The 12,500-nt window shown below is 40.5% G+C and overlaps 1 protein-coding gene across 4 annotated transcripts in view; it reads right to left on the bottom strand.

The window, feature by feature from the left end:
* myo7aa (myosin VIIAa) overlaps positions 1–12,500 on the bottom strand; it is a 91,308-nt gene that overhangs the window by 7,891 nt on the left and 70,917 nt on the right. For all 4 annotated transcript variants that reach the window (XM_036000995.1, XM_036000994.1, XM_031304039.2 and 1 more), the window contains 10 exons: positions 12,419–12,500; positions 7,286–7,410; positions 6,520–6,677; positions 4,863–5,016; positions 4,424–4,579; positions 3,621–3,726; positions 3,393–3,506; positions 2,882–2,969; positions 2,507–2,613; positions 462–647 (listed from right to left, as the gene is read on the bottom strand). The exon at positions 12,419–12,500 is cut by the window's right edge and continues 109 nt beyond it. In XM_036000995.1, the coding sequence (XP_035856888.1) occupies positions 462–647; positions 2,507–2,613; positions 2,882–2,969; positions 3,393–3,506; positions 3,621–3,726; positions 4,424–4,579; positions 4,863–5,016; positions 6,520–6,677; positions 7,286–7,410; positions 12,419–12,500 (1,276 nt within the window). The remainder of the gene's footprint in view (positions 1–461; positions 648–2,506; positions 2,614–2,881; positions 2,970–3,392; positions 3,507–3,620; positions 3,727–4,423; positions 4,580–4,862; positions 5,017–6,519; positions 6,678–7,285; positions 7,411–12,418) is intronic.

A 12,500-nucleotide genomic window follows, 5' to 3' on the forward strand; every position in this document is an offset into this window, starting at 1 on the left:
CACACAGACAGACACACACACAAACACACACAGACAGACAGACAGACAGACAGACACACACACACACACACACACACACACACACAGACACACAGACAGACAGACAGACACACACACACACACACACACACACACACACACACACACAGACAGACACACACACACACACACACACACACACAGACAGACAGACAGACAGACAGACAGACACACACACACACACACACACACACAGACACACACACACACACACACACACAGACAGACAGACAGACAGACAGACAGACAGACAGACAGACACACACAGTATTAATTATTAAACTCAGTTCAATCCTTAACACCAAATTTGGATACAAATAGTGTTTCACAGGAAAAAAGGCAACCAAAAAGTAAAGCGATGTGTCAATGTTCATATCATCTAAACAGAAAATAAAAACTACATTGGAGTTTTCCAGGTTTACCCTTTTCCAGTCATCCGGTGACATCTGACGAATGAGATCCTGGGGAACCAGCTCCCGAAGCATCTTGGGAATTGTAGGAAAATGGGATTTGTCATCCTCAAACTTGACGCGGTAGATGAGGGCCGCAAGTTGGAAAACCTCTTCTCGTGAACACTTATGGTAGCCACGCAAGTATTTAGGCAGCTCCTAATGAAAAGAAGAGAATGAGGGGGAGAAAGTGTGTTTTGATTCACACAAAGGTACAGTTCTAGTATAAATAAAATATAAATCATAATAACAAAAAAAAATGTTGGAAGCAAATTGCCAAAAGAAAATAAGTAGTAGACAATAATAGTGGTTTTAAATTTAAAATTAAATAAAAACCTCGGGGAAGTCTGTGTCAGGTGAAACAAAGATTAAGTGAAGTATAGGAGAGTATCCTGGCTGACACCAGACTCAGATTCACAGCCCATTTCCAAAGGGGCGTCACCAACGGACGCCGCACAAATGCGTCTGGGCGCAATTGGATAGTCCTTCAACTAGGGGTGTAACGGTACGTGTATTCGTACCGGACCGTTTCGGTACAGGGCTTTCGGTATGGTGCACATGTGCACCGAACGGCCGAACGCAATCTTTTGTGTGCGGAACATAGGTCAATTTTCGTGTTTCCACACGAACATATTAAGTGGCGAAAGTCTCGCCCTGCAGCTGATTCTAAAGTTTTCATTGGTCGTGTCAATATGTCAATCACTGTACAGATTGCCTACACCAAACACTGATCTCTAAACCTACCCGCCGTCACTGTAACCTAAACCAATGAAATCGACTGCAGGGCGGGATTTCCTCTGAAGTGGTTTGGGGGAAAAAATAAAAATCACACACCGCGTGCTGTACAACAACATACACGGCACGCTTTAGCCCAGCCTCTCGCTAGCTAGCGTCATGGCCAATGCAGACAATCCCATAGACAGTACGGACAAGCCGGAGCTTGAAGAGCCACCATATCATTAAGGTCTCCTGTTTGGGAACACTTCGGTTTCCCAGTGAAATACGTCAACGGACAAAGACTAGTCGATAAGACGAAAGCAGTGTGCCGACGTTGCTTCAGTAATGATCGGGTATGTTTCTGGCAACACTTCAAACTTGTTAACGCACTTGAAAAGGCATCACGCGAGTGTGAACATCACTACTACAAGGAAAAAAACGACCGTAATTCAAACGCAGCTCCCGTTGGCATTTAAACAGACCTTTGCTGGTAATTCCGATCGGGCCAACGCAATAACGAAAGCAATTGGTGTTTTTATAGCAGCTGATCTACGACCATACTCGGTTGTTGACAAGCTGGGATTGATAATGCTGCACTGTAATCCATAGTTATTTATTTATATTTTTCATTATATTTTATTATGTGATATTGGTTTGAGACTGAGAGTATTTTATTTAGTGGAGAACTTTGCAGCAGTATTTTTCTTATTCTTTTTTTATTTTATATATATTTTATTTATTATATTTTATTAAAATGTGTTTTAAAAAGTGTAAACAAATTGTTAAAAAAAAGTTTATAGTAATAAACAACCTGCAGTTTAATGTTTGCATTTCTTTCCCTTACTGTACCGAAAATGAACCGAACCGTGACTTTAAAACCGAGGTACGTACCGAACCGTTATTTTTGCGTACCGTTACACCCCTACCTTCAACCAATCAGACCAACGATCCGGGTGACGTAGCAGCGACAGCGGCATCAACGGGTTGCTGCGCTTCGGTGGCCGTCATGTTGAATGTAAACAAAAAGCTGCTCGCCGTCGCTGTGCTATCGTCATCGTGTAAAGCCCGCCTCAAAGGTTGTGATTGGTGTAAAGCCCGCCTCAATGGTTGTGATTGGTGCCTCGATTTGGAAACATTGGAAATAGGCTTGAATGGGCTCTTGGCCAGACTGACTTGCAGAGAAAATCTCAAATTTGCCCTGAAGTTCGTCAGGGTTTTCCCAGCCTAGTAGGAGAGTGTTGCAGCCGGAAAAAAAATTACAAAATTAAATATTTTCTCCTGTTTCTCAGTAAAAGACCGACCTGGTAGTAGTGGAAGATGGAGTCGGCGAAGGAGTCCTTCCCAGGAACTGTGTTGGTCCACAACTTCTTCATGAAGAACACCTGATAGGTCAGAGAGGGAACGATTCCTGCAAGGTAGGATGGAAATAGGGTGAAATATAAGTGTGATCAACTTCAGAACTCTGGCGTACTATCAGTTTCATTCACGATCAGGTTTGTTCAGACTCATAATGTAAAAAAAACCCCGCAGTTTGTGTTTTTACTCCCTGGAGAGTTATTATTCTTTTCCTTATTTACCGTTATATATATGTTAATACAGCAAGAGGAGCACGCTAACACACTTAGAATGAATGGAGGTTTACTTCCAACAGAGGTAAAACTGATGCAGGTACTAACCGTCTTTAGCTGGTCGAGATTTCTTGATCCAGTCTGTTAAATGTCTGACAAAGTCAAAGAAAAAGTCTCCCTCTGGCACACTGATCACCTACAGAACACACACACACACACACGATAGTTTCTAGATGTTGGGATAAAATGTGTATTCTATTGTTTCTACTTTGACAAAAACTAATTGGACTTCATGAAAGCATAATAGTGTTCTGAAATTGCAGTAAATCCTCCTGTTGACATTTAAGTTTCCGAACTTAACATCATTTTCAAAACAAATGCTTGCATAGACAATGATACATCTGAAAGATCAAAACTCTGTGTATCCTATGAATTATATACAAAAACTTCATACTGCTCTTAACTGGGTCAAGAAGATGCTTTATAAAAAAGGTCAACACAAAAACACCTTAAAAAAACAGGTAAGGAGAAGAGAGATAATTTACACCACTTATTTGTTTTAGAGGAATTTAACAAAGCCTCATTTTGTTCTGCTTCTGAGAAACATTCGTTCTCTGACCTTGTCTGAGATCTTGACGAAGAGGCTGAAACCTTCAGGAGATTTGAGTAGCAGTCTGGTTGAGATGTTCTGGCAGAAGTCCTTCGCTTTAGTGCTGGACTCCACCTCAAACGCCTGCAGGTTTCAGACACAAACAGTCTCCATTTTCAGACAACTTTTTTGTTGACGAGTGGAAATTTATCTTCCCGTATAAGTGTAAGTGTGTGTGTGTGTGTGTGTGTGTCTGACCTCGTCTGTATCGTCAGGGAAGTAAACTTTGTGGAAGATCTGGGTTGTCTTATGTTGGATCGCCTCGACTTCCACCAGATGAGGGGGGTACTTCCTGGATCCGTTACTGTTAACATGATACCACAAATGGAAAAGAAAAAGACCGCAAAACGAAAGGTCAGTCGCAGTTGCAGTGGTGAAAAGTAACTAAGTAACAAGTACTGTACAATTTTCAGGTACTTGTACTTTACTTGAGTATTTCCTTTTTGTGTTACTTTATACTTCTACTCCATTACATCTCCGAGGCAAATGTACTTTTTACTACTTCACATTTGATAAATATAGTGACTACCACTTACTTTACAGTGAGGTAATAAAGAGGTGCTGCACACTTAAACGTGTTCTTTGAGCTGTAAACTAAATGATATGATTGGACTGTGATAATACACATCAATGCAGGAGTTAATATTGACATTTCTTTCCAAATTTATAAAAATCAGCATTTCATGGATTGAAATAGGCTCAACGCGCCATCTACTGTTTTAAATCAGCCCTAACCTTACGTCCAATGCTGAGATAGAGTCGACCGGTTGGGACTCGTCTATGTCGTGAAATCTAAGATTGTTAACACCCTCTAATCAAAGGTTGGCGGCATCCCTTTCCCCTCTCATCCTTTTGCCCTTTTTTTTTTTTCGCATTTTCAAAATTATGCAGTGGGAGGAGTTAGGCTCAGTTATTCTGAAATAGGCCATTTTACATAATGAGTACTTTTAATTTTGGTTCTTTAACTTTTGTATATTTTGATGTTTAGTGTTAAGTTTTACCGCAGAGCTTTGTGCAGCCTCTGCATGCAGTCTCCAGCGAGTGGGTGGTGTTTCTTGGACTGGAGGAAACGCTGGATGTGCGGCAGCAGCACGTTACTGGGAGGAAACAGACCAGTACACAACCACAGCAGCTCCCAGCCTTTCTCCTCACTGTACCTGCAGCGGCACAAAACTCATGTTCAGCTTCTGCATAGAAATATCTGTCGGCTCTGCCTGCTTGTACTGCTGCAGACGTGATGATGACTGGAGGATTAATAGAAACTGAATGCAATTCAGGTGTTTCATGAACATGGTATCCTTCCATAATATTTTGTATATTCTTTTCTACAAAGTTCACTGTAAATGTTTTGCGATACAACTCTACATGAATTAGCACCAAGATATTATCATTCATACTGAAGTGCAATGATAAGAATAATAATAGCGTCCGTTTACACACTTGACATGGTTGTCAGTGAGCTGCTTGATGATCTGACAGTAGATCTCGTCTTTCAGAGGTTCGGCCTTCAGTGCTCCTTCAAAGATCTGATCTGTCAACTCGTTGACTGAGCGCATCCGCTTGGACGGATAGTCGCCCATGTACTTCATCATAGGTGGGACAAACGTCAAGGAATAAAACGACCTGACTGGCTTGAACACAAATGTAGAGTGAACATGAAAATCATTCTTGAGATACCGGAAAAGAAAGAAAGAAAAGAATTTTGGATAGCTCCTTCCTGCATTCTGGCGACATGTATGAACACACTCGTTTATATCAAAGTTTTCATTTCTTTTTTTGTTGTTTTTTTTGTATTTACAGAGCATGTTTGACTCCATCCATCACTGAATCATTTACAAAAACTTGGAAACATTCTAATGTGACGCTGTAAAAAAAACTGTGATAATATGTGTCTTTAATTAGACAATACTGGGGCCTGTTTAAAGTTCAGGTTAAGATTTGATAAGGTTAATGTCGGGGTGAAGGGTCGCACCAGTGTTTCTCAACGTGGGGTTTCATGCTCAGCAGATGGGATCACCAGAGACATAAGGCTGTTTTACAGTTCTGCGGAGGCTCCACGCAGAGCTTTCGCCGTAGCCTACGTAAGCGGCCTGATGTTTATACTTGTGCGCTGGTGTGAGTGTCGAGCCGGCATATGTGTGTGTGTGTGTGTGTGTGTGTGTGTGGGGAGTGTGTAGAGCAAGGGAGAAGTGAAAGAGTGACGGCGTTTAGCTTTAGAGCGAGTAGCGTCTCTAGAGTCATAGTGAGAGAAACAAAGTGTCTCCTCTGTTCTTTCTGACCACGGTGGGAAATCTGGAGCAGGAAAAGTTAACCCTCTCCTTGATTTCATGTTGTTTATGGAGAAGGAGAACCAGGAAATGAGTCGGGGTGGAAATGCAACGCTACCAAGCCACGGCCGAGCGACTTGCGTCGCTGCGACGTGTAGTTACATTTTCCGAGAGGTGCATGTCAGGCTACGGCGCAGGGTCCGGCGTAGACGCAAAGGGGTCTGCGTGGGTACGCCGTTGATTCTACGCACAACCATAAAACGGCCTATATGGACATGTATTGAACAAAAAAAAGGATTGAGATATGGTTTCATTTACTGAACTAAAAGTACAAAATGTTACATGCACTGGACACAAACTCTCAGATTTCTTTGGTCATAAAAGTGTTTAAGTTATGCTTCTGGTACATGGCTTCTGTATTATTTTCAGTTTTTTACGTTGCTGCTTTTTATATTATAGTGCTGTGCTTAGTTTTTATAACTTTGACTTGAAAAAATTATAAAAATAAAATAAAATATACCATTAATATCAAATATTATATTAATGAAACTTAAACAATCAGTAATGTTAGTTTCTTGCTATAAAATATATACAATTAATGAATAATATCCTGCTCTAGATCTCTGTATGTTGCATTTGCTGTTAGTCTCTTTCATATGCACAAGCTCATTGTTAACAAAGTAAATTTGGTAACCAGTTTTGTTAGCATTACTATTGGAGCAGTTATCTAGGGTTGACAAGTTTAGCTTTAGGGAAGTCAGATGCCCAGTACGTTGAACATGCTTTAAGACAGTCTTAAACCGCGTCACATCAGCTGTTTTAAAGGATATCTATGAAGGACATGCAGGCGTCCTGAGCCAGCTCCTCGTGGTTGACGACTTTCTTCAGCAGCGGCAGCTTTAGCGGCTCTCTGGTGCAGCTCCACATCTTGTCCTTCCCGCGATTCTTACTGACCATCACCCTGCTCAGGGTGTGTTTGGGAGGAGGCCTGAAAGAAGCAGGGTTACATTTGTGACATGTTGACATGACCGTGTGTCGATCAAAATGGAATTTGTCAAACCAAAAAAATAATGTCGTCGGTCAGGTGAGATCAGAAAAAACGGAGATTTGTCTTTGGCGTGGCTCTCAAGTAAAAAAGATATAAGTAAACAATACTTAAAAAACATATGGTTGTACAGGGGGGCGCAAATGTGCAGGTGAGTGTTTATAGTGTGAGATGTTATGTTGGAGTTCTGTGAGCAAGGAAGGATCTGGACCTGTGATGATAACTTCTAAACTGTCTGTAATTTAACGGAAGGAAGTTTCCAGATAGACAATCTCACTCAAATGTGTTCTATTGCTAAAAGCATAGATATTATGCCTGAGTGATTTGACTTAAAAGGTAAATGAGGATCACTAAAGAGCCAAGGACTGATCCCTAGCTGCTCCATAACTGAAATGACATCAGGAGGATTTACAATTGATTACAAGTCTATTCAGAGAGGTTATAATACACCCTTAATCTAAAACAGCAAAATGTTCAACAGATATGATAACCCTTTGTTTTTAATCCCAATATATGTGTGTGTGTGTGTGTGTGTGTGTGTGTGTGTGGACCTGAAGTAGTCGTAGGAGAACTCCTCCAGTGTGTAGGGTTTTATCCTGCCGTCGCTCTCTGGCAGGACGAGCTGCGAAACACGAACCGACTCCTGTCGCTGGTCCGGTGTCATGGTTACCAGCGCCTGATTGGTCGGATTACATCAGATTACATTCATTTGAAAGACCATTTTATGTTTAAAGTGACTTACATTAGGTGTCTTCAAACAAGAGGAAGAGCCAGATGTTATCAGATTAAATCAGATCAGATTTAACTGTTACAGCAAGCTCGCAATGATATATAATGACATTTTGGAAGGATGTGAAATGCATGATAGATAAAATCCTGAATATCAATATACCAATTTCTGCAAAATTATTTATATTACATGTATACCTTCTAAACATGCCACTGAAGAGTAAGGACTATCCATTCGTAGACATGTGTCTATTACAAGCAAAGCGCCTTATTGCTTTACAATGGAAGAACATAAAGGTGCCAAGTAGGGATGCACCGATCCAACTTTTTCAGTCCCGATACCGATTCCAGGGCATTGTGTATCTGTCGATACCCGATACGGATCCGATACCGTCGTTGAATTAATAATACGCTGTATTCCTTCCACCGTATACCTTCCTTCCACCATGTGGAAGAGACTGAAGGCACCAGACCTTCCTAACCAAACATTACTTTCCTAACTAAGACAAAATAACATTCTGATTTATTTGTTATTTAAAAAACAATTGTGCATTCAAATCGAAAATATAATGTAATCAAACTTCTTAAAATAACCATGAGTGAGAAGGGTACGCAGTTAACAGGGGTCCCGCTGCTGCGACGGAGGAAAAACAAAAAACCCTGGATCGGCCCTTAGATCTGTTAATTTTTCCGAACCCCGATCCAGCTATTTTGTCAATATCGGGCCGATATCTGATCTTAATATCAGATCAGTGCACCCCTAGCGCCAAGTATAGGTAACTGGTAGAAAGAAATGGCAATAAGTATGTCTGTGAAAAAGGTAACTTATATTGTGAAAGGTAAATATAGGAGGTTTGAGGAAATCTGGAATCCTTTCTTATTCTTTCTTGAACATGGTAGAAACGACGTACCAATGGCTGATTGAGAAGCTGTATCAAATATAATAGGATGTGATGAGAAGCTTTTAGTTATTGTTACTTTTTTTTTTTTGTCTCTACACAAATGTAAATGTCTCTGTCATTTACATTTGTGTTTTCCTTGGGTGACCAACAGAATTCATCACCAAACTACTCATCGATGTGCTCGGGGAAGACAGTTTTGAGAAGCCGCCGTCGGTGGATAGAGCCCACAGGAGTTTGGCCCCAAAACCAGCAGATGGCGCCAATAGACCACGGCCATTCATTGTCAAACTCCATCACTTTCAAACTACAGAGTTGATCCTACGCCTTGCCAGACAGAAGGGCCCGTTGTCTTTCAACGGATCAAGATTTCACATCTTTCCTGACTACAGCCCGGATGTCAACAAACGACGCACAGCCTTCTCAGTAGGGCTGCAACTAACGATTATTTTAATAATCGATTAATCTGTCGATTATTGTTTCGATTAATCGATGAATCGGATAAAAAAAACAAAAAACAAAAAAGCATTAATTTACATCAACTCAATACATACATACATACTTGTTGTTTTAGTTAATAGTTGTGTAAAGGTAAGTAACTCAAAGAGCAGATACAGACAAAACACACACACACACACACACACACACACACACACACACACACACACACAGTTCACTTGAAGCTTATTCATTAAATTAATACCATCATTGTAGTAAGTGTGAGTTAAGTTAATTTGTACACCACATTTAAACACAGCTTAAGATGACCAAGTGCTATAAAAGAACTTTAAAATGAAATTAAAAAGTACAACACACACAAATATATACAACAATAACTGATATGGGACAAAGCACAGAATATATACAGGACAATAGATTGAAAAATTAATGGGCCAAAAAAGGCGAGTGAATAAAAACGTGTCTTTAGTCCTGCAGCTTTACTACTGTTATTAACGAGCTAACGCTAGCTTGTCATGCTAGTCAGCTGGATAACGAGTAAACACCACACCAGCACCACTGGAGGGACGTTACGTTCCTCACTTCAAAACGGAACAAAAGTAGGATTCTGTAGTGACTTTACCCTGCCGTTGAACTCCCTTCCTCCTCCTCAAGGACTCCAACATGTTTACGTTTTAGGTGCTGAATCATCACCGTGGTGCGCCCGTGCCATGCCACGTCGCTTTTGCTTATCTTGCAATTAACATGTTTTTGATTTATTTAATGTGAATGCTCCCACACCTTGGATGACTTAGGTCGTACTGATTTTTCTGCCTCCGCCTCCGTTAAGGGTCTCTCTCCGTATTTCCTCTACTCCGCTCTGCTCTTTTTTCTTCTCTTTCGCTCCGCGCCGCTCCGCACGGCACTCAACTCAATTGCAATCTCCGCGACTGAGTGGCGTGTCGCGCGACACAACGAATCGATAATGAAATTCGTTGCCAACTTTTTTAATAATCGAATTTTATCGATTTTATCGATTCGTTGTTGCAGCCCTACTTCTCAGAGTTCAAAAAGAAGCTCAACGCCGCAAAGATCCAGTTCGGCCTCTACTACCCAGCCACTCTGCAGTTCACACACAACGGGAAACGTATGAAGTTCACCGATCCTGCGGAGGCGCTGCCCTACATCAATAACAACGTAATTGATGATAACGGACGCCCCGCCTCACACTCTGCGGAGAATGGTGATTGAGGTAAAGTTAATGATCGGGTCAATGACGTCAAAAATCATTTAAAAGAGACGGTGGTATCATTAGATATGGTTATTCTGTCATATTTTCTGACAGTATTTTCTATTTTTATAGTATTATTTTGTTAGCATTGTTCATAGTGGCAGTGAACGTTTTGTGTGTGAAGGTGTGTGTTTTCCTTGGGTGTCGAACATGTTTTGTATGTATGTGCATTGATTGTTTTGTTATGTTACAAATCAATAAAGAAATATTGATGAAAAAAAAATGCAATGATAATGTCTACGTTTCAGTTTTCAGTGCGCAAAACATGGACAACAACGAAAAAAAATATTGCTTATGGCGAAGGTCTAACAACACTTTATTTTATTACATTAAATAAGGTTTGAGCCCCCCGTTGACTCGTCCGGTGCAAAGAAAGTTTTGATGTCTCTGCACAGATGGAAATGTATGTCATGTTCCCTTCTGTAATATACGAGTCTCCCTTTGTATTAAAGCAGCCATATTCTGCTCATTTTCAGGTTCATAATTGTATTTTAAGGTTGTACCAGAATAGGTTTACATGGTTTAATTTTCAAAAAACACCATATTGTTGTTGTACTGCACCGCTCTCTCTCACTGCTGCAGATCCTCTTTTCAGCTGGTCTCTGTTTTAGCTACAGAGTGAGACCTCTTTTCTTCTTCTTCTTCTTCTTCTTCTTCTTCTTCTGTACTATCTTTGATTGCACTAGCACATGCTCAGTAGCTCAGATGTAGATCATGTCAGCTAGCTAGCTCCATAGACAGTAAAAGAAAGGCTGTTTCTACAACTTGGGTCAGTTACAAGGCAGGATTAGCTGGGAGACTTCTAAATGAGGGCGCACATGTAAGTAGTTCTTTTGTAGATTATGGTGAACTTGTGTGTGTTGTAGCAGAGCTTTGCTATTGAGAACGAGGTAGCATGCTAGCGTTAGCATTAGCGTTAGCATGCTAACGCTAGCAGCTATGAGCTATGAGCTAATGGTTGCAGTTAGCCTACTCGTTTGTCGTGCCGATTTTGAACAGCTCACCCAGAGACTGAAGGCAGGACACATTCAGAAACTGTATCTCACTCTAAACACCATGGATGGATTTTTTTCAAAGTTTGTATGTGTGTGGAAGCACCAGAGACACAACATAACACCCCAAATCTCAGAAAAAGTGATTTTTTCATAATATGGGCACTTTAAAGTCAAATTCTAATGGTCAACCTTTTTTGAAGTGACTACAATGTGTCATTTTAAAGTCTACTGTGTGCTGGGTAATTGAATAGAATAATCCTTGTGATACTCCCCTAAAAATACAGTAAAGCTGTGTGAAGGAAAAGTAGGGTAGCATCACAGGTTTGAACAGCTTTTTTGTTCAGCTTTGTTGTAATGTTTGTAATGTGAATGTAATCTCCTCGTTGTTCTGTTAAAAACTTGTTATATAGCGTCATTCGACACATATTCTTTGTTCCTGTGGTCTTCCAAATATCAAATCTCTACGACGGTCATTATGATGCTTCACTGTTTGGTGTTTACTTGAATTCAGTTGGCCTTTGTTATTTGTTGTTACTGTTATTTGTCCTTATATCTATTAAGAAAATAATGGAAAATGATTTTCACTAATAATCATATATCAGTCCTTCCAGAAGTTTTTTTGTGATTGTTGGGGGCAAAAATCCTTGATCATGCGGCACGTTTTCTTAAAAAATGCGATGGAATATGCGGGATATTTATGCAATTTTATGCGATGAAATTGCGGGAACTTGCAAAAACTGCGGTTTCATCGCGGCTTCATCGCGGGGTTTGCAGCTTTTCGATGATGTTCACGTCGCGTAATTACGTCACTTCATAACTTTCCCATGGCAACAGGGGGAAACGGCTGCTCTTGTGTGAAGTAAACGCAACATTTTTCAACTTTCTGCTAAGATATATGTGTGACTTTTTTGCAACGAAAATGCGGGGATTATGAAATCATGCAAGCCCCGCATATTTTGCGCGGAAATCGGCAATTTATGCGGAGAAAGTGCGGCGTAATTGAAAAAATGCGGCCCCCACATAAATATGCGGACTTTGGCTGATTATGCATTGAATTATGAGATCACATAATCGTGTTTTTCTGGAGGGACTAATATATTTTTATTTTTTTTTTGCTGAAGTGGTTCTGAAACTACTGAACTTCTGGTTTAAGTGTGGCACGTTTGACTCAAGCTTTTTGAATTAAAAACGCTTAAATCATAATCATATCCTCAAACTGAGCTGGGCCTATAATATAAAGATAGTGTATAGTGTAATAGGAAGTCAGGAAGTCTCCTTCCTACAACAAAGTTAAGCAGAATCTTTCTTGATGTTGTTTTTTTTTTCTCTTACCACTATTTCTTGCTGAGGTCGGGTCATGGTGGGCAGGACATAGACGCAGTCAGCTGGAAAATCTCCTCTGTGATTGGTTCGT

Source organism: Sander lucioperca, chromosome 5 (assembly GCF_008315115.2).
Source record: "Sander lucioperca isolate FBNREF2018 chromosome 5, SLUC_FBN_1.2, whole genome shotgun sequence".
Taxonomy (NCBI): domain Eukaryota; kingdom Metazoa; phylum Chordata; class Actinopteri; order Perciformes; family Percidae; genus Sander; species Sander lucioperca.